The sequence below is a fragment of the Condylostylus longicornis genome, unplaced genomic scaffold (genome assembly GCF_029603195.1).
Source record: "Condylostylus longicornis isolate FDR11 unplaced genomic scaffold, ASM2960319v2 ptg000018l, whole genome shotgun sequence".
NCBI classification, from domain to species: Eukaryota; Metazoa; Arthropoda; class Insecta; order Diptera; family Dolichopodidae; genus Condylostylus; species Condylostylus longicornis.
Window position 1 is genome coordinate 7056854 of NW_026577987.1, and position 13701 is coordinate 7070554.

The 13701-nt window shown below is 23.5% G+C and overlaps 1 protein-coding gene across 1 annotated transcript; it reads left to right on the forward strand.

The window, feature by feature from the left end:
- The first annotated feature begins 2894 nt into the window (after positions 1–2894).
- On the forward strand, positions 2895–13248 carry LOC129606228 (lipase 3). Its single transcript, XM_055516419.1, has 4 exons — positions 2895–4124; positions 4456–4540; positions 9641–9786; positions 12950–13248. The coding sequence occupies exons 1-4, from the start codon at positions 3297–3299 to the stop codon at positions 13118–13120; spliced, it is 1230 nt and encodes a 409-aa protein (XP_055372394.1). The 5' UTR covers positions 2895–3296; the 3' UTR covers positions 13121–13248.
- Positions 13249–13701: the final 453 nt, after the last annotated feature.

The following is a 13701-nucleotide window of genomic DNA, read 5'->3' on the forward strand; positions in this document are numbered from 1 at the left end:
GAAATTAATCACAATTATCAATAATAAAAATAAAATACTAAAAAATGTTATGCACTTACTATTGAAATATCTTAATTTCACTGTGTTACATATTTTAAGAACTTAAACGCAGTTTTACAAAATGTGTATACTAATACTCGACGAACAGAATAAGAAGGTCCTTTCGATAAGTAACTTCTAGAGGTTCTAGACACTAATTTTTCATATGTATACACTCTCGTATGTCGATAGGTTTACTATTATTTCTTCTTTACTGTTATTATTCTATTTTCTCTCCAGTGGGACTGGAGAACAGAAATAACGAAATTAAAAAAAAAAGTACAATTTTTATTTTACCACATAACTTTTATACACAATAATAAATTTATTGTATAAATTCATAATAATATAAATATTTACATATATTTATATATATGCACAAATACTGCTTTATAGTATGTAAAATATACATATTTAATATTTAACAATTAAAATAAAAGTATAATACACTTGAATTACCGGTTTTTTTATTTACATACCCGTCAGAAATACAAAGTTACCCTTTAAATGATTAAAGAAATTTAATTGCTATTTAATTTACAGATTTCGCAAACCCTTTGCAAATAATTTTCAATATTTCAGCTTGTATACTGATTCACTTTCCAGAATTTGTTTGATTAAATCCAAAAAATTTGAACGAAACAAAATTTTAACAGTTGATATTTAAGCAAAAAATTACTTTAAATTAAACCAAGGATTTATAACGTAGGACTTTTCCTTTAAACAAGTTAATACCGATGCTATTTTTTGCAATAATATAAACCTGTCCGATACTATTTGAGAAAAATATTAAATGAGTAAAAAAAGAAAATAAAATCATTTTATCTTTAATACATGACATAGATGTAATTGTATTAACAAAGAGGCTTTAGTCTTTCGATTTGTGAGCCATTTGGGGAAAGAGTAAAAATTAAACACGAAACATTAAAATAATGATCGAATTTGAGAGTTACTTAAATAAGTTAAAATAAATGATTATAAATTTTACTTGCAAGACATATGACATTAGCTTTTTTCTTTATAGAAATTCCAAAAAACTTGCAGTTTCGCCAAAATAAAATTTCTTTTGGAAAGGAAAGGAAGTGGAAAAAACTTTCATCTAATAAAATAAATAATTTGTTTTGCAGTTTCGCGATATAAGAAAAAATTTGGTACTTTTTTCGCGTTTGCGAGATTTAAAAAATGTTTGTGGTTTCGATACTATTAATAACTTAAATGGAGCTTTTAGGACTCCAAAAAAGGGTCATAACTTCTAAGGTAGGGGGAAGTACTTCTTCTTGTTTTGTAATTTCTTGCAAAAATCTATTTGAATATATAAAATTTTAGCTTTCTACGTCATAAGGTATTTAGAAATTTTTTAAACAGAAACATGGACAATCGGATGAATAGAGTAAAACTAATAAACATTTTTTTATTTCCCCGTTTTGTTAGAAAATTTCCAGTAATAAGGTTATTATCAAAAAAAAAAAACTAGCTTACAAGATATAATTTCTTAATAATTTTACTTAAATTATTTATAATTCAGCAAAAATTTAATGTATTAAATTTTTCATTTTAATATCACAAATATCAAATACAAAAATATCTCTAGCAATTTCTAACCATTTAATTTAACCTATTAATTTCCTTATATTTTTATCAAAAATAATGAAAACCATTTCAAAGCAATACTGTTTTTCTTTTTTCGAAGTCAAACCTGAATTTCTATATTCCAATTTTAAATTATTACTATTTACTTTTATTAAGTGATCCATTTCTCTTTAATATGTAATAATTTTTGTAGGTGTTCAATATTTATAACATAACATAGGTATTTTTTTCTTCTATTTTGTTTGTTTGTTTAAATACTTAAAACAAGTCATAAAACTCACTGTAATATTAATGAAAACTTGGCACAGAAAACTTTGCTTCCGTATAAAAATAATTAATATACTATATTATCATTTACCCACATTATTGTACTAAATATTTACGTACGTGTATATTATATATGTACGTGTATTTATGTGCATTGGTAAGCTATAGTAAATTGAGGGAGAAGAGAATTTACAAACTATTTAAAGTGGATTGCCTTTGCTTTTGAATTTATAAAATAATTTACTTTTGTAATGTCTGAGCAATAAACATTTAAAAATCATATTTAATCGATCATTACTTAAACTAGTTTCATTTAAAATCACCATTCCAGACTATAAAGACTATGCGATAATATATCGCAACGCAATTTTCCTTGATTTTTCATTTTATCACCTTGATTTAAGCTTTTTACTTTCCTTCATTTTTTCTTTCTGTCTTTCTTTCTTTCTTTCCTCTGCAATGCAAAGTCTTTACTTTAATTACAAGAAAAAAAAATTGCAATTTTCAATTTCTTGTCTGTTCTCCTTATTTAATTTTTTTTCTTTATAAAGTTTTCATTTCTCTCAGACAACACTTTTCTGCTAACAGTGTTTGCTAACTCGTTTTATTCATTTCATTTTTCTGTTTTTATTCATTCATTGTGATATTAACATGTAGGTTTGCCTTCTCGCTACTCTCTCTTTCTCTTTATAATATGGCGCAATCTATCATGTGCATTATAAAACTATAAAAATTTTTAAATTTGCAATAGTAATTTAACTATGTATTAAATCTACAATATAATAGAATAAAAGCAAACAAATAACATTCACTTTGTTTTGGGAAGTACCTATATACTTACTTCACTTACCTACCTGAACAGGTTAACGAAAAAAAGCTTTGGTACTCACTGCACTTGCTGTTACATATACTGCTATTACAATCTTATTTATACGAGTATGTATGTCATATTTACATTCATCGGTTACAATCCAATGTTTATCATCGTACAAAAAAAATTAAAATTGTGCTTCACGAATAAAATTTCAATCATTTCATGTTTGACCGAGATCGCGAAATGTCGTGTTATGCAATATTAAAAAAAATTAAAAAAAAAAGATAGCAAAATAAAAATTAAATAATCGCAAATACGCTATTGTGCACGTTTTCAACTAAAAAAAAAAAAATAAAGAATAAAATAAAAATAAATAAAATATTCAACTAACAAATCGGATAAATAAATAAAAAGGTTTTTTTTAATAATTTTCAATTAAAATATAAGCAAATAATAAGGAAACGAAAAATTATTGTGTATAACAGTTTGTTTTTTATATTTTATTACAATTTATTTAAAATTTTAAAAAATTTGTGATTAGAATATTTTAAAATTTTTGAAGAATTTACGAAATTTTCATAACGAAATGAAAACAATTTGGAAAATTAGAAAAAATTTAAAAACAAAAACGCACATTTCAATTCTTATAACATTAACTATAATTTCTTTATTTTTTAATACAAATACAGTTTTAGGTTTTGATTTAGTTTGTCAAATAATACAAACAAACGGTTATCCTTGTGAAATATATCAAGTAAATACAGAAGATGGTTATATTTTATCTTTATATAGAATACCACCGAAAAAAATGAATTCAATACCATTTGTATTAATGCATGGTATTATTGGATCATCTGCTGATTTTGCATTACTTGGTAAAAAACGTTCATTAGGTAGCATATTACATGATAATGATTATGATGTATGGTTACCAAGTGCACGTGGTACAACATATTCTAAAAGACATCGTAGTTTAGAATCAAATGACAATAAATTTTGGGATTTTAGTTGGCATGAAATTGGCTATTATGATTTAGCAGCTGTTATCGATTTTATTTTAGAAAAAACAAATCAAACAAAAGTACATTATGTTGGACATTCACAAGGTTCAACAGTTTGTATGGTATTATTAACAGAGAAACCAGAATATAATGATAAAATTGCTACAGCATCATTTTTAGCACCAGTCGCTTATCTATCACATTTATTAAGTCCACCATTGCGTATACTTGCAACTAAAATGAGTGATATTGAACAATTAACAAGACGTTTAAATTTATATGAAATTTTACCAACATCAGCTTTAAATCAATTAGGTGGACATTTATTTTGTGCGCCTGGTCTAGCAACACAAAGTTTATGTATTTTATCAACATATTTAGTTGTTGGTTTTAGTGATTATGAATTAGATAGGGTAAAGATAAATCTTACATATTTTAGTCATACAATAAATAATCCCAACTATTTTTCAAACATAAATTCGGACAATTAGTTAATTATAAATTTAAGATTTAATTATTTTTTAATAAAAAAAAATCAATTATTTAAAATATATTAAATAAAAATATTTTTTGTTCTAAAGCTGTGTAAAAGTGATTTTTTTTTTATTCTTTGAAATTCATAATGTTTAAATAATTTGTTTTTAACCCATTACAATCGTAACCAGAAATTAAATGAAATATAAATCAAAATTAAATTTATATAAATTAATTAATTGTTAAAACTTTTATTTTTAAAATTAACAGAATGTTTTACCGAAAATATTAGAAACAACACCTGCCGGAATCTCAGCAAAACAATTATTGCATTTTGGCCAAGCAATTTATTCTGGTAAGAATTTTTTATATTATTAATAATAAAATAAATAAATAATTTAAAAATTTCATAAAAATTCTGTTTACACTTGAAAAAATTTTATTTTAGCAGAAAAGAAAAGAATAAAAATTAATGCTTAATATTTATTGTTTTTACACGATAGCAATTAATTATGTGAAATACGTAAGAACACTTTGCATTCAAATATATAGCCACATTTTACGTGAAACATATTAATTATCTCCTTATGTATTTATCTGTGTATGTCTAATTAAATTCATAAAATGTATAGAAAAATAAATTTTTAAAATACTTTTCTATTGTTTTCTCAATGATTGATGAATATAGGATAGTAAAAAATTTGTCTGTGCGCGTGTGCCTGTATAAACACAAATTGTTTCAAAAAATAAACACAATTTGTTTGAATATAAATTACAATTTAAGAATTTTAATTGATACAATTGTTAGGGCCATATCTAATCTAGTTGAATATTTCAATTTATTATTTTATTACTTGATTTATAATTTAAAATATTTCGATCAACACTATATGGCACCATTATTTTAATTTTCCCTTTTAAACTACACATTATGTACAGAATTACATTCTATGTTTTGCAACATTAGAAGTATTTAATTTATTTTTTCATTGAATCTTCTCTAGTAACACATGCCATTAACAAACTGACTGCCCTTTCATAATATTTGTATTAATATAATATTATGTTAGCTCTTTTGCACAATTTTAATTTGCGTCCAATCAATTTATTCATATTTGACATATTTTTTAAAGTAATCTGTACATGTCATTACTCCAGTTATAAGGAAATATATATATATTTTCCAAATACAAAATAATTTCAAAATACTTAACAAAAATTAATTTTTAAAATGTTAATTAGCAAAATTACATTTATAACATGGCTGATGTATTTTTGAAATTCCATTTTCCTTACATTTTGAAAAAGTTCTGTTTAATTTCAAACTTTAACCTTTATTTAAGGTAATTATAACTTTTATTATAATACTCATATGGTACTTATAGTAGACTGTTTAATTTGCCTCAAATTAAATGAGAGCTTTATGTAACAAAATAAGGAAATTAAAGAAATAAGTATTATAGATTTCACAAATATAGATTCTTTAAAGATATTTGAATAATTTTAAACTGATTTTATACAATATCAATATCATCTTCATGTATACGTAAATGTAATTCAAATATTAAATAATTTTAAACAAAAAAAAATTTATTATTTTAAAAATCAGGTCACGTTCTACTATAACGTATAATAAAACAGTGCGCGTAAAAAAAAATTATTAAAATCTGAATAAAGTAACATTTTTTTTTAATCAGATCTCATTAACCAAAAATCTGACAAACTATAGACACATAGTTTATTTTAAATTTAGATTTAAAGATTCTGTATGATCACATTTAGCCAATAATAAATAAATAAATAAAACAAAAACTGATTATGGGATTTCGTAATAAAATTGATTCGGTACAAAATTTCATTTAACTTGTTTTTCTTTCTCACTTTATTTGTAAAACCGGAGTTATAAAGGTCATTTCATTTAGTACTTTTTATTGCACACTCGTATTAAACAAACAGAATTTTTTTTAAATTTGGAACCAAAAAAATTATATGGTCATCTATAAATTTATTTAACTTTGTTTTTTATTTATTTTTTGTCATTCAAGGTTTAATGTATTTATAATTTATGTATTTTTTTTTCTTCAGACGCTTCAAATATTTTTTGGAATTAAAATGTAATTATATATATCAGGTCGTAAAAATTATAACAAATTTTGTGTTTTTTTTTTGTTTATTTGAGAATTTTGAATGGGAATTATTAAATTGTTTTTCAAAACCGCTAAATTCTTCAAAATTAAATGGTGCAAGATTTATATAACATTATTAAAGATTAGAATTATTGTTACTTCTGCGATTTGTAAATAATATTTTTTAATTCTTTATCTTTCCAAATCTTCTTCCGAAAAATGAACAATTTGTACCTATATACATCAATAAAAATTTTACCAGCAATTCTCCTATACTTTACACATTTTATAATTAAAAATCAAAAAAAAAATATTAGAAAAATTTTACCATATTTCTATAAAGCTATTGAATTATTTACAAAATATTTTCTCACTATGAGTTTTGTATTTTAAATTTGTAAAACTTTAAAATTCTTTAGTTACATTCTTATGATTTGAATCTTAATTTTTATAGTAGATTATTCGTAGTAACAAATAGCCTAATTCTTTTCAATTATACTTCAGTTAACTTACATTCGTCGATTTTTTGTACAAACTTAAGTAGGAGAGTGTCTAAGGCCCATCTCTAGAATAGCATTGATTTTCTTTAATTATATTCCTAGTTTATGTTGCGCTTTATTTTATTATACTATTAACTTTCTGTGTAGTAGTTGTATATGTTTTTAATATGTCACATTTTTAATATTAAGGCAATACTTTTACTTATATTTTCCCTTCTTCTTTCCCTTTCCACCTATAAATAGGAGTAATCGCGATTTTAATTACATTAACCGAAACCCATATTTTGTTTGCTAGAGACTTTTATTTTAAGCTATACTAAATGCTTGTACTAAACAATTGTGTCACATGTTATCGAACAACTTTTACGAGATCTTGTCAAGTATGTACAATGTGAGTATAAGTATGGGCTACTCGAGTTTCTTACATTATCTTTATCTACTTACATATAAAAAATATAAAACTCATAAATAATAAAAATATTATATTTATTGACATTTATAAAAATCTTGTAAATATTTGCAAATTTGCATTTGATTACTTTTTTTGAAAATGAGAAAATTTTATCAAAATTTTAGTTTTTGTTCTCTTATTGTCTAAAATTTCTGACTTTATTGATTGTTTTATTTTGAGAAATAATGAATTTGTATGGAATATAATGTACCTATATCTATAGATATTTACCTGTGATTAAGTTTTTAAAATTTTGTTTGTAAGATTTGTTGTAAAAATCGAATATATTTGTTCTTGCAAACAGAATTAAGGACCACATGCTGCCCATGGGGCGCATTTTCCCGAAACTTCATAAAATTTTCAATTGCACATTTAATAAATACTTGCAGTGTTATTCTAACCTAATTACATTAAGTTATCATTATTTTCATTATGCGAACCAAAATCAAATTATATAAATCAAAAGACTTAAACTGCAAACTTTTTATTAACAAAAAAATTTTTAACTTTAATTTTAAAAAAAATACAAATTAATATTTACAAATATTACTTTGAATAAATTATTTTTAAAAAATTTTCAGTCATGCTAATGCAAATTTATGCAGGATAAAAAAAGTTTAGATAAATAAATATTATTTTAAGTTGAGCCACAGAACAATGAAAACCTCATTTCAGAAACTTTATTTTTATACCCGCACGAACGTATGTCCGAAGGGCATACTAAATTTGCCTTACCGTTTGTAACGCTAAGAAATAACGGTCTTAGATATAGACTCAAGTGTAAGTTTTTGATCAGCGTCGAATTCTGAGTTGATTTAGCTTTATCTGTCCGTCCGTCCGTCCGTCCCAAGGACAACTCAAAAACTAATTGAGCTAAGTTCACCAAATTTTTACAAATGATTTATTATAGTAAGTGCCAGAACCCTATTTAAATTAGACATGATCGGGGTACAGGTTCGGATAGCTGCCATACAACTTAAAAATTTATTTGGCTATATCTCAGAAAATATAGGAGATGGTATTGAAATTTCACACAAATGAATATATTAGCAGGGCCAATGTGTTTAATAAAAGCCATTTAAATTGTTTGTTTCTGGTAACTGTCGTAAAACTTTAAAAGTTATTTGGCTATATCTCAGAAACTATAAAAGCTGTAATGTTGAAATTTCGCACAAGCAAATATATTATTAGGGCCGATGTGCTTGATAAAATTTGTTAAAATTTCTTGGCTCTTTCTGGTAGCTGCCATAAAACTTCAATAGTACCGCAAATTCTTAACGTCAAAATTTTGTTTTCAGTCTGCAAACTGTCTGACGTATAAAACTTTTACGGACAGAAATGTAGTAAACTTTTTACCCGTAATTGACTTTGAATTTTTATCATCCGTAAACGTCAAAACAAAAAAAAATTTTTTTTAGATTTAAAATAATTTTATACTTACATATTAAAAATTAACAAAAAAAATATTTTTTATATTATTTTTAACATAATGATAGTCACTCAATACATCAAATTTATTTACTGAATTACTACGTCAGGCTGTCTGCATGTAAAAAAAAATCTACAATTTTGACGCTTAATTGACTTTTTTTAAACGTTTAAGAATTTAAACTTGGACTGAAAGTAAAAATGCAGTAGAGTATTCGTAAACTCAGACAACTCAAATTTTGTAAAATTTTACGTTTAAGAATTTACCAGTAGTCTGGCACACACAGTATTTTGAAAAACACATAGTACAGAAATTTTGCATAAATTAATATGGTAATACGGCAACTTAAAGTCATAGTCTGTCCCATAGTCAGTTATGGCATCTTTATTCGCACATAGGATAACAAATTCGTACGTATATCACAGAGTTGACAAGGTCAACTCTACTTTTTTTCCCGTTTTCGCTAAATCATTAGTTTTAATTAAAAGTTTTAGCAATTTTTATGTTTTATAACACAATTTTCATTGTGTTGATTTGCTGTGTAGGTTTAATTTTTCTTAACTCACACATTTCATATATGGAAATTAACACTTACGTTAATTTTTTTTTCTCCTATAAAAATGGCACAATTTCACATGCAATGAAATTTTTTTAAGAATGTACACATACAACGACCTTCAATTTTTTGTATAAATAAATGCACATTACAAAAAGAAAATATAGTTCAACTCATTTCTCTATTTTTTTAACATTGGTTTTTTTATTTGTCTCCACATTTTGTATTCAATTTTACCATACAAATATTATATAATTAAGATATTCTTGATTTTATTTATACAACTATTTTACATATGTATTAATAGTAAACAAATAAATATGAAAAATCGAAATCACACCTTAAAAAAATTAAGTATATACTTATAAATTTTGTGTTTCTTCTTTATTTCAGGAAAATTTCAACAATACGATTATGGTTCAAAACAGAAAAATTTCAATCATTACCAACAAAAAACACCACCTGAATATAATTTAAAAAATATTAGAATACCATTATATTTATTCTATGGCACCAAAGATTACATTATGGTTAAACAGGTAAATTTTAAATAATATTTAAAATAACTTATGAATATCTTATTTATTATAAATCAAAAATTTATTAATTAATTAATGCTTTTATTATTCAAAATTCCTTATATCTACTTTTAGACTTCCTATATCTAAAAAATAATTTTATTGTACAATACAATAAAGTTTTTGTTGGATTGAATAGAAAGAAGAAAAATATTCAAGTGAATTTGTAAATTTGTATATTAAAAATAGATTATTTATTCGTATTAAAATATAATATATGAACTATATTTCATTAACACAATTTAAGTTACTAAACTTAAAAAAAAATTTCGTATTTTATCAAAAATTCCATCAAACGAAGAACAAACGAAGAATTCATTTAACATACAGGAAATTGATTTGTTTTTTTCTTAACCTTCCGGTTTCTCTAGCTGTTACATACACAAATATAGAATAATTCAGGAAGAAATTAAAAAATCAACAAATTTATTGATAGTTAAAAATCAAATCTGAATTTTACTTTAAAATCGCCACATACGTACCCATGTACACATACTTATGTATTTGTGTATTATAAAAGTGTTATGTGGCAAAATATTTAAACACATAATTACAAAATAATTTCACAATATTATTGTCAAAAAAAAAAATCGTATATAATAATGATTGCCTTTTCCAATATCACAATGACACTAGCAAAACACAAACTACCGAGAGTTTTTTTTACCTCCATTTTTCCTCTGTTTAACAATCTAACAAATTTCAAATAATGCGGAATCATAAAAAATCTCATAGCAAAAACTAAACGAAAATCATTTTAAAATGAAAATAAAACAAAAACAATAGTTAAAAATAAAGAAACAAAATCAATCTTACCTTGACTTAGACCTTAAACATTATGAAAAAGTAAAACAAAAATAAGACAAACAAGTCGTCAATTCATAAAAGATCTAGTTTAAGTTTAAGGTTTTCTTATATTTTTGTTTTCTCTCCAATAGTGTTCAATACATTTGTTATTTGGTCATAATAATATTAGCATTTATACACACACATATATTTGTAATAATAACGAATAGTGATCAGCTGAGAGTTCATTGATCATTAAAAAATTTTTTTTCGCTTATTTTTGTTTTTTTATCTACACATATACGTTTCATTTTTGCATCATTAGCGAAATCGTATAATCTTATAAGCATTATCGTTATTAAACCATAAATCACATTAGGAATATTATAGATATATTTATATATGTGTGTACGTATGTACGTTAATTGAAATTATAAAAGTGTATATATTCCGTGCAATGGTGTAAATGTATCTAAAAAGATCGGGAATTTAATGTTGCTTAAGTAAAATAAAATTTCCTTTATAAAAAAAAATTTCATATTCCTTCAAATTAACAAATATGATAGAAATTTAAGAAATTTCTTAAAAATTACATTAAAAAAATTTAAAAAGTTTTGGAAAGAAAACAAAAAACAAAAACTTCAAACTTCAAACAAAAACTTGCAGATCAACAGGATGTAAACTGAGGATTTCATAAAGTCAAACACTTTAAAAAAATAATAAAAAATAAAATAATATTTTTTGAACAATCATCATCATCATCTTTTGTTTCTGCAGCTCAGGGTGAGCCTTTACCTCGTTCACAATTTTCCGCCAGACTTAACGGTTCTGGGCATTTTCTCTCCAATCATGGACTCCAATTCTTCTACAATCATTATTTTTGAATCAAATCACTTGTAGATCTTGTACTTATGATAACGTATTTATATCGTATACTATATTTATAATTTTATATTGTAATTTTGAAAATGAAATGAAATGTGGTAAACCTACTTCTTAACACGTTCAAACTATTCACACTTCGTAAGTACCAATATAAGCTTCAGTAAATTATTGTCTTCGGACACGTCACTGTTCAATATGCATTTGTATATGGTAATACGTCTATACTTTATAACATATCTATATATACTATAACATAACGACTAATGAACTGGTATAATACAATGACGTAAACACATATATGTACATGTTGTTGATGAGAAATTTATAGAATGAAATAAGTATTAGATTAGTTTAAAAAAGTTTGCTATATATGTAGAACATTAATTTCATATATTTATATATTAAAAACTTACTCAAAAATTTTGATACTGATTTTGATATTTTTACAAATTCAAAATCACAAAAGAAAAAAGCAGTATCCAAATATTTTATATACAATAAAATAAATAAAATTTCCTGATTTACTTTCATCAAACTTCCATCAAACAGCTCTTCATATTTAGGTAGTTTAACTATCTATGTTCTGTCAAGTGTGATTTCTAGGTGTGACCAAATAACTAAGGGAGATTTCCTAACTATAATTTCTATTCCTTTAATAATATTATGAATATACGTTTTTACAACGATAAAATAACGATGATTTAAATATTCTATACATATTTTAAATTTAAATATGTAGATGTTCTATAAAATCAGCATGGCAGAAACAACAAATGTTCTTTATTATAATGAACTGCGAACGTAATCAAAGCAAAAGCATATGTTCTTCTCAATTCCAGTGCAGGTTTCTTTTTGTTACATTCTGGTACAGCTAGCCTTTTAAAATCATGATTATTTTATATATGTATTAGGTTACCTATATTTGATTTTTTACCGGTTTACTAATAAAATTATTAAATTATTTAACAAAACCTTACTTTGTAAAATTTCAAATTACTTATTTGAAATATTACTATTAAAAATCTCGCTTTAAGGAAAAATTAAAACTTCCTCTCGGTAGTCTTTTTTTTAATCAGCCCTATCATGAATTGGACTCGTATAATAAATTTTATAATCAGCCCTATCATGAATTCCACTCGTTACCTCCAATTCATTTTGTAGAGATTTAGAACTAGCAAGGGCAGCAAAATTTTCCAATAGACAAATTGTTATTGTATTTTTTTGTAGCCATTTAACAATTAAATGAATAAACAAATATTTTTGTAATTTAAAATTGACAATACTATATTTGTAATTTTCCGAATTTCAAAACTATAAACGAAATTCAAGAATAAGGGTACAAAAATTGAGAAAATTTTTTTAAAAATATAAAATTTTCTTATTTTAACTAATAAAAATTTTTTAATAATTATAATAAAATTTTTAATTTAACACACTTTAAATATATTCACAGGACGTTATGATTTTGGCATCCCAACTTAAAAATGCAAAAGTCTCAGTAATCGAATTAAGAGGATTTAATCATATTGATTTATTATATTCAACAGAGGCATATCGATTTATTTATAAAAGAATATTGGCTAACACAAAAAATTATTTACAAAATAATAAAATTATTAGCTAGCATATTTTTAAAAAAATTAAAATTCTATTATAAAAAGTCCTGTAAATATTAAATAAGAGTAAAAATTTAATTTGTAAATTTTGTAGAGATATCGAAATATGTAAATAATATTAAAAGAAAAAACTAGTGCATAAATTACAAATATTACTATTGTGTTATTATTTACTAATATTGTGATTTTATTTTTATAAAATACTTAAATTTTTATTATAAATTTGTTAGTACAAATTTTTGATATTATTCAATTTGATTTTATTTCATATTTTGTTTTTAATTATTTTTTTTTTGTTTTTGATGTATAACTATTATTAATAAGTTTTAATCAAGAAGTTACAATTTAAGATTTATTCAATAAAAATTCAATTAATTTGATCTTGATAAGTATTTTTAAATTCAAAATATTTTTTTCCGAAAAATGACGCAAATTTTTGTTTTTTGACAGAATTCGCAGGTTTTAAACTTACATATATCAGATACATACATGGAAATATGCCCCTAAAGAATGGAGACTGAACCAAATTCGTGGTAAAATATTTTTTCTACTTTTCTAATTGTTTGTCATATGAACTAAAAAACTAAAC